The sequence below is a fragment of the Acartia tonsa genome, chromosome 13 (assembly GCF_053477335.1).
Source record: "Acartia tonsa isolate MP-2025a chromosome 13, ASM5347733v1, whole genome shotgun sequence".
Classification (NCBI taxonomy): Eukaryota; Metazoa; Arthropoda; class Copepoda; order Calanoida; family Acartiidae; genus Acartia; species Acartia tonsa.
This window is the reverse complement of record NC_137272.1, coordinates 12,109,662-12,123,170: the sequence shown is the minus strand read 5'-3', so window position 1 is coordinate 12,123,170 and position 13,509 is coordinate 12,109,662. Positions and strand designations below refer to the sequence as shown.

The 13,509-nt window shown below is 41.2% G+C and overlaps 1 protein-coding gene across 1 annotated transcript in view; it reads left to right on the top strand.

The window, feature by feature from the left end:
- LOC145335148 (uncharacterized) overlaps positions 1-13,509 on the top strand; it is a 52,129-nt gene that overhangs the window by 34,330 nt on the left and 4,290 nt on the right. The window contains exon 6 of the mRNA XM_080180880.1: positions 960-999. Coding sequence (XP_080037006.1) covers positions 960-999 — 40 coding nt within the window. The remainder of the gene's footprint in view (positions 1-959; positions 1,000-13,509) is intronic.

The following is a 13,509-nucleotide window of genomic DNA, read 5'->3' as shown; positions in this document are numbered from 1 at the left end:
CTATTTTATATATTATGCGTACAAATAGCGATGCAGCATAAAGTAGCCTAAAGTTGTTTACTTACTCATACTGTGAAAATTATATGGCATTCTTTGTATGATAATGTGTAATATAGGAATTATATAACAATATGTAAATAAATAATATGTCGTTAAATATGATATTAAAAGATTAATTTATATAAAATTGTGTCTTTTGGTAAATAAATCGGAAAATATGTTAAATTTATCTTTTTTTATATTTTTTTGTCATGCTGCTTTGTTTGATAAACTATTGGCATACTATGCTTTACTTGATGAAATATTGGCACACGCTACTTGACTTGGAGGAATATTGGCATACGCTACTTGACTAGGGGGAATATTGGCACGCTCTGTTTTACTTGTTACCATTGGCACATTCAGCTTGACTTGATCCGAATAGTTATTTCTCGCATCGTATTATAAACGGCTTTTCGCGGAATGTATACGAGAAAATGTTTTATTACCCCCTGCCCTCCCCCCCCCCCCTACCATATTTACAAAATGATAACTTTGGACATATAGTGCAAAACCATTTATGCCAATTAATTTCACTAGTTACTACGCCCCCAAGCCTTTGGGGTAGGGCGGAATGGAGGTCAGAAAAATATATTTTAACCTGCGCGCCCAATCATTTCTAAAACTTCCCTGAAAAGTACAAAACAGACAAAAACAAAGTACAAACAATTATTATAAGTAGCGCAGATACTCTATAAATAGAAAATTTCGTTTGCCCTACAGTTCTTCTATCTATTACTGAACGCTAGTTATAAATTCTGACTCTAATTAATCTTTTACAACAAAAAATTAGAGAAAAAAAATAATGTTTAAATCATTTTTTATTTTTATATTTGTTACTGTATTCCATTGAACTGTACTTTTTCTTCTTAAATGGTGGAAATTTCTGCAATTAAAAATTGAAAAATCTTTTTTTTCAGCACATCAATTAGAGCCAACTAACTTAGAAATTTTAGCAAGGTAAACAGTTTTAAGATTTTTTTTAAAAGCGAAGCCTTTTTATAATTAAGGTCGGTCCGTTCGTCTGTCCGTCCATCCGTATGTAATGGTTAGGTCGCGGTCAGCTCTTTACGTTAATGTTAGAATTGTCCTATCCATTTCAAACTTTGCATAATTATTTCTATAACAGGTAGGTATGATTTAGAAATCGTAACAACTCTATAATCGTTACGAATGTCCGTACGTCAATTTAAGTCATGTTGAATTTTAACTTTTTTAACAAAAAATTTTGTGATATCATATTATTGATTTTTTAAATACTTATTCCTAGGACAACAAAGTACAATATCATAAGCGAAGCATATCTGTAATTATGTCCTAAAAATGTAAGTATGTCCATTAAAAAGTATCATGTATTAAAAAGAGGTGAATTCTTTGTAAAAATTTGACTCACTAAAATCAGTTTACCCCACTAAAATAAGTGAGGTTCGCTAAAAATTTAGAGGGGAAAATTTTGCCTCACTAAAATTTTAGTGGGGCAAACTGATTTTAGTGAGGCAAAAGTTTTTTTAAGAAATCGCCTAAGTTTAAAATAAATTTACTTCCAATTCTCGACTCTTATACATTATACATATTCTACTTATTTAGTCCTAACAATCTACAAAAGTTAACGTTCGTTTGTCCTACCATTTCAGCTATCATTTAAAAGCACATTATTTAAAGTAAATTAAAAATAAGTGGGAGAGGTAACTATGCCTTACCCCTCAAGAAAGACTTAACCCTGCGGAAAGTTGTTGGGCAAAAAATAGCATTAAACTAGTTATTTCAAGTTTATAAAATATATGAGAAATATTTGACGTCGAAAAGAATGATATTATTTTCTTACAAAAATTTTTAGTATTTTATGAAAACACTAGCGGCTTCGCCCCTAGCCTCTAGGGGCTTTGCCCCAAGAGGTGATAAAAAAAATCATTGCGAAAATCGTAAATGACCATGGAAATCTCCTTCAAAAAAAAAAAAAAAAAAAAATGGGGGGGGGGGATTTTTTGGTTTTTGGGGGGGTTGGGGGTGTCCCACCCCCCGAGAAAATAGCTTAAAACCACCACAGGACCAATAGGTAGATACCCTGAAGAGTAGAATCCGATCAGTTCAGTGGTTACCGAGATCTTAAGGGACAGACAGACAGACGGACAGACGGTCAGACGGACAGACGGACAGACAGACATCGTTCTACTTTGTATTATAGATAGTAATAGTACGTTGGAAATTATGAAAATATTTTCAAATGCATCTTTTAAGATGTTATTTAGTAGGATTATCTTTTACTAAGATTAGGCACTTTTATGTATAAATGATGGCGAAATAAATGATATCATTTTCATAATTAAATATTTTGAATTTAATGGTAATACAGCAGAGAGAGAGAGAGAGAGAGAGAGGACAATGGAATGTTTATTACACTAGTCCCCAAAGTTTTTAAATAACGTTTTTCTCATTCGTCTTCTTAATGTCTTTGGGGACTTTATGTGAATTTTGATTGGTTGATTTATTAAATTGAGTGTCCTAACGTTTTAACCACTAATTGTAATCTAGAGAAGGGGTAATTCTGATTATTAACATTGGGGATGTAATTTAATTTATCGTCCATTGTCTTATCCCTTAGATCACTGATACTAAAGGATGACAACAAAGGAGAAGAATTAAAATGAGAGAGTAGAACAAACGAATATTAACACTTGTAGAGTGTCATAATAATAATATTTTTTTATTCGTTTCTAGATTTGTGAAATACAGAATACTCTTTAATGGCATAATTGCAAGGGTCTAAATGGATAAAAACAATGACCGATAAATTTATGTACATCCCCATAGTGACACACTAAATTACCCCTTCTATAGATTACAATTATTTGTTTAAACATTTAGAGACTCAACTAAATGAACCAACCAATCAAAAGTCAATAAAAGTCCCCAAGGTTGTTAAGCAAACGTATAATAATTGGGGACTAGTGTAATAAACATCCCAATGTCCCCTCCTTCCATGCATAATTGCTTTTTAGGAGTTGATTATAGAGAAGCCTTGCTTATAACATTGTGCCTTGTTATTCTTGGATTAAATAGATAGGGCAATTATAAAATATAACAAGGATGACAACATCCATAAAAGCGAAGCTCTGAAATGGAAGGACAAACGAACATTAACACTTGTCAAAACTGAATTTAAACTGTAAGTAAATTTGTTGCAAAACTGCATAAATAGATGATACTGTTTAAGGACATACTTACATTTTTGGGACTTCTTAATAGAGATGCTTCGCATATAACACTGTACCTTGTTGTAATTGGAATCAGTTTTCAAAAAAATCAAAAGAATCGGATAATTTTAACATACAAAAATTTGTTGTCTTATTACGTCTTATTAAAATCGAAGCATTTCTATAATGGGGTCTGATGATACCTGTAACAATGAGGTACAATTAAGAAAGCGTAGCAACTATCTAACCGTTACTAGAAAGTCCGTGCGTTCATTAAAAAATTTACAACTGTTTTGACAACAACCTTGTATGATATAATTATCCTATTGGTCTAATGTTTTGAACATTGATTCCTATGATAAAAAGATACATTATGTTAAAGCGAAGCATCTTTATATTACATAATGTAAGTATGCCCTTAATTAGAATCCTGTATGTATGGAATTTTGAAAGATTCTGTACAATTTTGTTTATACTTTTCAATAAATATTCTGATTATTAAGATTGACATTTTCATGTGTTCAATTTTATGTTCGTTTTTTCTACTGTTTGATATAAGAGCTTCGCTGTAGTGAATGGTGTCATCCTTGTTTTCTTGATAGAGTCTATTTCTTAACTTAATAAAGAAAAGTAGCTAAAACTTTTCTAATAAAAAAAAAAGATTTTAATTGATTTCCCTTTGAACTCAATTAAATTACTTTATTTCTCTGACTTTCTAAACTTTTTAGTCAAGAAAGGAGTAATTTCCCTTAAAGTTACTTGTCGAGCAAAGATTCCTCCCCCCCTCCTATATTTTTGAAATAAAATGAAAACAACACCGCAGAGTTGTGGCACCGCAGGGTTTAAACAAATCACTCCCCTGCCATTTCTTTATTTATAAAAAAAAATAAGAGGGAAGGTTTAAGCGCTCAACAGGTAGTTTAAGGGAAGGTTTAAGCAAGTTTAATATTGATTTTTCTTTGAACTGAACTGAATGGGTCAAGAGTAGTTTCTAAAGGGATAATTCAATCGCCGATAAATTAATGTTCCATTGTTCATCCCCAATGATGACATAAAATTACACCTTCTGTAGATTAGAATTAGTGATTGAAACGTTTGCACACTCAACTTAATGAATCTACAAAAGTCCACAAAGTTTTTAAGCCAACGAATAAGAAAATGTTATCATAAGACTTTGGGGGCTAGTGTAATAAACAGCTGAATGTCCCCTCCCTCCCTGAGTATTTTCTATATCTGTCCATAAAATTCAAAATTGTCAATTTAGAGCAGCTACGCAGGTTCCACGACAAACGTAAGAGTCCCAAACGTCAGAGTGGAAAAACATCAGAGTGGACAAACGCAAGAGTCCCAAACGTCAGAGTGGGACAAACGTCAGAGTGGGACAAACGTCAGAGTGGACAAACGCAGGATTTTTGGGACAAACGTCAGAGTGGACATTTTATAAGTAAAACGTATGAGTCTCGATTTTATAATCATTAAAGCGCTGCGGCTAGGTAGGCCAGGGTGCTGAGTGCTGCAGCCAGAGTCATTTTCTTTATGATTAGGTTAGGTTAGGTTATAGGCTAGGGGGCCGAGCGCCCGCGGCTAGGCAGGCTAGGGGGCCGAGCGCTGCGGCTAGGTAGGCCAGGGTGCTGAGTGCTGCAGCCAGAGTCATTTTCTTTATGATTAGGTTAGGTTAGGTTATAGGCTAGGGGGCCGAGCGCCCGCGGCTAGGCAGGCTAGGGGGCCTAACTGTCTATTTTTTGTCATATAATTAAAATAGCATAGACTCTGATGTTTTACTTAAGCAATGTCCACTCTGACGTTTGTCCCACTCTGACGTTTGTCCCACTCTGACGTTTGGGACTCTTGCGTTTGGGACTCTTGCGTTTGGGACTCTTGCGTTTGTCCACTCTGACGTTTGGGACTCTTACGTTTGGGGTAGGACCACATTAATGTACACAATTCTTTTCTAAAAATGGTTTTAAATATTTTGTAAAAGTCAAACTGTTGCATATCCAATTTTAGTAATAGGATGTGTTTCGGTTTCCCCTGAAAGAAAACAGTAAAAGTGTCTGACTATGACGTCAGAAAAAATTAACAACTATCCAATGAGAGGCCGCTATATAGTTTACCATTGTGAATACTGGCTTCTCATTGGTTAATTGTTAATTTTTTCTGACGTCATAGTCAGACACTTTTACTGAAACTATGGAGGGGGGGGGGGGGATATGCATAGATGACTGTTCGTTTAGAAAGGTCTAGTTAAAGGCTGAATAAATATGTTCCAAAAATCAAAACTAATTCAAATTGATTAAATAATTTATTGAGTGTTTAATTTTCTTGATAACACGTGGTTCTACACCTAACCACTAGAGACTTAATTACCAACAGATCTATAGTTTAGATGTATATACAGACAATTAACTACTTACCTTAATTTCTAAAAGACCTCTTTCGTCTGCTCTTGGCAGTGTTAATATATTCGACACCATTGGTTGATTTTCAATGACCCAATAGAAAGGTTGCTCAAGATGGTTGTGATGTGGAGATACAGTTTTTTAACACTTTCTCCTTCCAGTGTTTTACTCTAATACTTAACCTACCAAGGTAGAACCCCAATATCTCCAAAGGGGTTTAGACGTACTCCCTTCCAAGTATACAGCTTCAAACTAGCTGTGTCATGTCATTCTTACATACAAACAAACATCCGGTTACTTTATGATCCATTCAACACCTAGACGGGCTGAAAAATAGGCTAAGACTCTAAAACAGCCAAACCCTTCATATATTTTGGCGGTTTTGAATGAAGTTTGAACTAATCTAGAATATAATATTCTTGGATAAACAATGCGGCTGTTATTATTCTAAATTATAACTAAACAAGAATAAAAACATGAAATACAAAGCTCTAAAATCAGACGATGTTAGCACATAATATTAATTTTTAAGTTGAAACAATTTTTAATGTGACGTTGATGGTGGTCCTTTGTTGCAAAATTGCATAAATACAGGATACTGTTCAGGGACAAACTTTTAGGACTTAATTATAGAGATGCTTCAGTTAAAACATTGCGTACCTTGGAATCATTATACTAAAAATTTGGGAACAACCAATTAAAATAGAACCCAAAATAATAAAACTTTGGGTATTAATGCAATTTACAGTGCTTTTTCGCCTGCGTCTTAGATTAATATGACATATTCATTAGATTGAGTTTTTTTTATTTTTTAAAGCGAGCAATAAACAATGAATATAGAGCCTTTTTCTTAAACTTCGTACATACTGTAGTACAAAAAAACTCAGTTTTAGAATATACACTGCACAGAGCAATATAAAAACACTAGGAGCTTTGCCTCTAGCTTCTAGGGGCTTTGCCCCAAGAGGTAACTTAAAAAAAGTTAAAAACCACTAATTTCAAACATATATTTTCAAAATTGAGGGAAATTTTTTTTGTTTTTTGGGGGGTTGGTTGTGTCCCACTCCAAAGAAAATAGCCTAAAACCACCACAGGACCAACAGGTATATATCTGAAGAGTAGAATCCGATCGGTTCAGTGGTTACCGAGATCTTAAGCGACAGACAGACGGACGGACGGACAGACAAAATGAACTACAGAGTAGCTATGCTACCAAAAAAAAAAAACATAAACAACAATCATTTAAAAACTTTTATGACTTCATCATTGTTCCATAGACACTATGAGCGCAGCAACTATTCAATTCATATTTTTTATACATTTTTACGTTTTTTCGTCGGCCCTAACCCTTTAGGTGCTACCCAGTACCTAATAAAACATGACCTGACCTAAAGTAAAAACAAACAAAATAAAAACTACCGCCCCCCCCCCCCCCCTCTTATTTAAAATTTATTTAAACAAATTTTAAGCTTATCTTTCATGAATTTTTGCCATCCTTTATGTACTTTTGCTGGTGAAAAATCCGCAAAAAATGGGATTATTTGATCTTTTTATTCTCTAAGGTAAAAGATGTAATAAATGAAAAACCGTATACCATGAAATAAGAAAATATCAGAAAAATAACAAGGATGCCAATATCCAGAAAAGCGATTATAAACAAATGAGGTAGGGAGACAAAGTGTATAAAAAATCAGCTATGGGACGTCATAAAAATGAGGGATTGTCCATCTCTTTTTTAGGGGTTTTCTTTCCCACTTTTCCTCTCATCTCCCTTATTTTTATGACGTCACATGGCTTATTTTTTATTCATTGTGTCCCCCTAACAAATCAGACGGTCAGACAAACGAACATTAACATTAAAGAATGTGTTTTAATAAATTAAATTTTATTTTACACTTTTTAATGTAAATAGCTTAACTATTTTTATCAATACTATCCCCCCCCCCCCAAAAAAAAATATTTTGAAATAAAACACAGGCGCTTTATGTTTTTTTTTAATGATGTTGATATTTTAATCTACATTCTTCATAATGCATAATTTTTATAATTGATAGGATTACAATAATTTTTCATCCACTGTCTTATCCCTTAAAATCCCTGACAGATATGTGTCATAGGTTCATAATAATATTTTCAAAATATTAAAACATTCTGCAGAAAATATGTTTTTCACATGCAAAGCCACTCTTCTATTTAATATATATGTGCCCTTCATCTTGTTTCATTATGGAATTATCTTGGCTGCTATTTACAAAAGTTGTCTTGGTTGATTCCCATGTACACTGAGTACTTTATTACTATGTTTGTCTGTCAGGCTAAAAATATTAAGACGATAATTTGATTTTCTCTGCCATTTCTACAACTAGCGGCTATGCCTCTTGAGGTCTCTGGGGTGACCTTTCACTTTTTTTTAAAGAGAACAAAGAGGGGGACATAATGACATCTAAACTTAAACAGTGAGCAAAATGGTCTAATTATTGAGCTAGATTCTTGAAACTTGATATTACATTTTGGACTATTTTGATGTAAAAACTTGCTTTTATTGTTTTTTTTCTTTAGTTTTTGTCTTGAATACACTATGCCTATTCATAAGGACACTATTTAGAATGATTCAGCAAGTTGGGGACCAAAACTCAATAAACCTATATTTTGATATATAACAACACAAACTTTAGAAAAACTGCACTTAATCCCTGTGAGCATCCCCCTATCCCGCTGGGGTCGGTCCCTGACTTGCTGAACCATTTTAAATAATGTAATTGTGAATAGACACAGTGTATTCAAGAAAAAAAACCAAGAAAAACATTTCCGCAGGGTTTTTCTTACCTAACCTAACCTAAAAATATTTTTTTTTGATTTTCTAACCTAACCTAAAAATATATTTTTTTGGATTTTTTGCCATTTCGTTGTAGTACCTACAGAACTAGGCTTATGTACCAAGTTACAAGAATCTAGCTCAATATTTAGACCATTTTGCTCACTGTTTAAGTTTAGATGTCATTACGCCCCCTGGGCCCCCCTCCCCCTTTTTTGGGTATATTTTTCTAATGGCTATTTCTCTTGGGAGATTAAAGGAACCTTACATAAACACATAGAGACAGATAGACATCCTGTTACTATTAAATATTAAAAACAATTCCATGCATATGTATATTGCAGATCTTGTTTTGAAATATATCTTTTTCAACGTATTATGACGTTAATTTATTTTTGTGAAATTTACTCTGAATTTTCGTTGGATTTTTTTGTCGTTTTTCTGAAATACGTTTAATTTTCCGCCAAATTGAACTATTGAATTTGTGTTATTATGTAAATGTTTTCTATCTCAAAATTTCTTTTAGAAAAGTGGTATTCTCTCTTAAAATAGTTTCAGACCTTCCCAGGACCCATGAGAATCTGCATTGAAAAGGAGAACCATGTCGGTTCAGCAGTTAGCGATATCTTTTGTTCACACTGCAATACACACTTACTATAGCTGACTCATAATGAAACGAAAAGAAAAATCATGCCTTTGCGTACCAAAACTTGTAAAATGTTTAAACCAATGACATGTCTGAAAAGTACATCCACTGTTATCCTATTGGCTGATTTAGAGAGTATATATCTAGAATATCTTAATTGTTCTAGCCTACCATCTAAAATATTGTTACCAGGGAGTGATGGTGTGGTAAGCCGAACGTTTCAGCTCACAGGGTTGCGAGTTCGAATCCAACGAGCCTTAGCCTTGAATTATTCTACCAAAACAAACTAGCAGGATTTAGTCATACAGAAATTATATATTTAACTGAATAATATTTACAATGAATGTTTACTATTTATATACAACAGATTATAACAATGGTTAGGTTTGAAGGGGGTGTGGGGCACAAGGGCTTAGCCCCACGGTGGTAGACAGGCTGAGGGGGCAGCTGTGGTAAAAGGGGAGGCAGCGCCTCCCGGTTATATAATTGTGTGAGGGGCGCGTGATAGCTGCGTGTTCGTGCCCCTCCCCATATTTAGGCAGGCCAGTTTGACCGCTGGATAGCGGGGTCACCGTCGGTCATGAGGTGCATGGTGATATAATGGGGATTAGTGCAGAGGGCTTGTTGTGATAAGTCACAGCGTAGCAATTCTGTAAACTGCCCGTCCGTCTGGTTGTCGTATTACCACAACCTCCCCTTCAAGGGTTGCGGGGCTCTCGAGCCACCAGGCCTTGAACCTGGGGATACGACAACCTATGTCTGCGCAGGACAGGCTCTTCCTGGGGCACAGCTCGGTGGAGGACAGCTCTGGCTATACAGGCTCCGCGGGACACTCGCTGCTCTGTCTGGCTGTGGTTGGATATCAGCATTGTCAACTCCCGGTTGGCTTCCAGCCGTGGGTTAGCGACGGCCAAGCCCCGTCGCTGGAAATTTTGCCTCGTCTGCAGGACTAACTCTGTCTCGGCGGGTAACTGGACACGGAGGCCTAGGCCAACTCTGGAGGCTCCCAAGGGGGGAATAACGATGGAGGAAGGCGCATAAAACTCCATGGGGGCGCCTGCTTGGTCCAGGTTACTTGGCCTCCTAGCTCCTACTCGGATGGGGATGGCTGTCATCAACAGGGGGCACATTGCTTCAGCTTCGTCCTCTGGGGCCGCCTCTTCCATCGCAGTGGCCGCCTCTCCTCCTACAGGCTCGCTGCTGGCCGGCAGGTTCTCCATGTCAGTATCAGGGTTCCAGATGGCATCTCTGGGTGGCTCTGGAGCTGGCGGCGGCGTCGGTGGTTCGTTGGGTTGATGCTGCAGGTTCTCTTCTACCGGGTCACGATCCTGGCCGCTAGGCTGTGGGGCGGCGGCGGCTGGCTGGTACACTGGGAACTGTCCTGGGTCACTAGCTGGCGGCGCCGCAGCTCCGGCAGGCAGCTCGGTGGCATCCTCGTCGCCGTCCAGGTCGCCTTGAATGTCTGTTGGAATCTGATGGGCAGTTACATCTCCAGTGTATTTGCGCAGTCGGCCTACATGCGCGGTGACTTCCGAGGCATACTCTGTGTCTGGCAGCCGGAGCACCATGTCCACCGGAAGTTTGGCCTCTCTCCCAAAGTAGGCCAGGAACGGGGTCACGCCCGTGGATCTGCAGGCCTTGGTGTTGTAGGCGAAGGCAATGGCAGGCAAGTGTGGCTCCCAGTTGTTGTCGTCTCTGTCTAGGAACAGACGCATGCCTGTGTTGAGCGTCCGATGGAACCTTTCCACTCGGTTGGACTGCGGGTTGTAGGGCGGTGGATGTGTCAGGCCAATCTCAAGCTTAGAGGCCAGCTCCTTGAATACCTGGCCGGTAAACTCCATCCCGTTGTCGGAATGGATCTTCAGGGGGCATCCGAACGTGGCCAGGTGGCGGTGCAGCAGGGCTTCAGCCACCGTGAGGGTGCGCTTGTTGGGGATGGCGTAGAGGCTGACAAACCGGCTGAACCCATCCTGACAGGTGAGGATATAGCGATTTCCAGCTGGGGTCTCTGGCAGCGGCCCCACCAGGTCAATAAACAGGACTTGCTGTGGATACCCCTGGCGGGAGGGCACATGTATTCCTAACTTCAACCTTTCCTTGGTAACCTTCTGGACACACTCAGGGCAAGTCTGAACCATCAGGCGGACGTCACGGGACAGGTTGGGCCACCAGACATGCATGGCAACGCGGGCAATAGTAGCGTCCATTCCAAAGTGCCCGGCCATGGGGGTCCCATGGGCTAAAAAGAACGCGTCCTGCTGGAGGGCCGAAGGCAGCAGGTATCTTGTTCTTTCCCCTGTCAGGGTCTGGTCAGTGGTGGTGAGGCAGCCATGCTCGTCAAGTCCCAGGGCTGCGAAGCGGCTGGCGTACTGCTGCTCGTCTCGTTCCTTGCCGCGCAGCTCAGCCTTAGTTGGGGCTTTGCCATCGGCCACCCACTGGCGGACACGGAGCAGGAGAGGGTCCTGTGTCTGTGCTTCTAACACTCTAGCCGGGTCCAGCCGTGCGGCAGGGGGCCGGCCAGCTGCGGACTCCCCTAGCTGGCAGAGGGTGTGGTTGTACTCAGCTTGCTCTGCTAATTCTTCAGCGGTAGCTGTCGGCATGTTGTCGTCCTCCCGGCGGCTGAGGGCGTCGGCGTTGGTGTTCTGGGTGCCAGGACGGTGGCAGACGGTGAAATCTAGGGCCGCTAGCTCCTCCTGCCAGCGGGCCACCATCCCTGTGGATGTGTTCAGCGACTTCATCTGTAGCAAGGCTGAGGAATCAGTGTTGATCTGGAAGCTGCGGTAGGACAAGATGCCGTGAAATTTCCGAATTCCATACATAATGGCGGCCATCTCTCCCTTCCAGGACGGGTAGCGAGTCTCGGGGTCGGTTGTCTTGCGCCCCACGGCGGCAATCAGCCTCTCCTTGCCATCCTGGCATTGACTCAGGATGGCAGAGATGGCGCGGCTGCTGAAGTCTGTGGTGAGCTGGAACACCGCCGGCAAGTCAAACCTAGGCGGCGCTTGGATGGGGGCTTGGCGGAACTTGTCCTTGAGCTGTAGCAGCTGGGCTTCCATCTCAGGCGTCCAGGCCAGGGTCTTGGCCGTTTTCTGCCGATTCATCTCGTAGGTGAGGTCGGCATACTCTGGGATGAACAGGCGGTAGTATCCAAAGAACCCCAGGAGCGCCAGTAATTCCTTGGGGGTGCTGGGGGCCGGCCAGTCCAGGATACGGTCAATATAATCCTCTTGCATGGCTATCCCCTCACGGCTGAGGGTGTGGCCCAGATAATCCACCTTGGCTCGAAACAGCTTGGTCTTGGCTGGCTTGAGGCGGATTCCTCCCCTGCGGTGGGCTTCCAAGACTTCCCGGAGCCTAGCCAGGTGGGCCCAGGTATCCTGGTGAAAGGTCAGGACGTCGTCAAGATATGACTGGAGGTTGGCCGTACCTAATGGGTTTAGGACCCCTGCAATAAATCTGGAGTAGACAGACGGTGCCGTAGCAAGGCCAAAGGGCATCCTTTTCCATTGGTACAAGCCCCTGGGGGTGGTGAAGGCGGTGCAGGGCCGGCTGTCCTCGGACACACGGATGGTGTAGTACGCGGCCACCGCGTCTAAGGCACTATAGACGCGGTGTCCTCCCGCTCGCTCTACCAACTGCTGGATCCTGGGCAAAGGGTAGCTATCCAGTTCCAGGCACTTGTTGAGGGCTCTGTAGTCGACAGCCCAGCGGGTGCTCCCATCCTTCTTCTTGATGGGCACCAGGGGGCTACTCCAGGCGGAGTCTGAAGGCTCTATGACTCCCTCTTGTAGCCAGGTGTCCAGTTGCTTCTCCAGCTCAGCCTCCTGCCGCGGGTTCAGATCCCTAAATCTCTGTTGGATCGGCTGGGTCCCTGGTTTGAGGCGCAGCTGCAGCTCTACTACGTCAGTGCAGCCGGGGGTAGAGTTGGAGAAGACGTCCCTGTACTCTGATAACATGGTCCAGACCTCCTTCTTGAGCAGGGGGTCCTTGCGCAGGAACTCGTTCTCCTCCATCTCAAGGGCCTCCCACAGCTCCTGCATATCTGGGGGCTCAACAGGCTCTTGGAACGAGTGGATACGAGGGGGAGGCTTATCCGAAACCTCTAAAATGTCAGGCTTGACCAGCTCCCCAGCCACGGGGAGGCCAGCGTCCAGCAGGAGGGGCGTCTCCCCTTCATTTACCACCAGCACTCGAAACACGCTGGCGGAGCCAGGCCTGTGGGCATACAGGCCTTCTGGGATGACAAGATCCTCCCCAAACCTCTGTTCTGGGGCAGCTAGTTGGATGGCATCCTTAGTACGGTGCCCCACTAATTCAACAGGGACAGCCATGACGCCGCGGCCAGGCAAGACCACCCGCTTGGCCATCAGTTGGAGTGACAGCGCTTAGCCTATACGTGGCTGGCGCGGGGTCAGC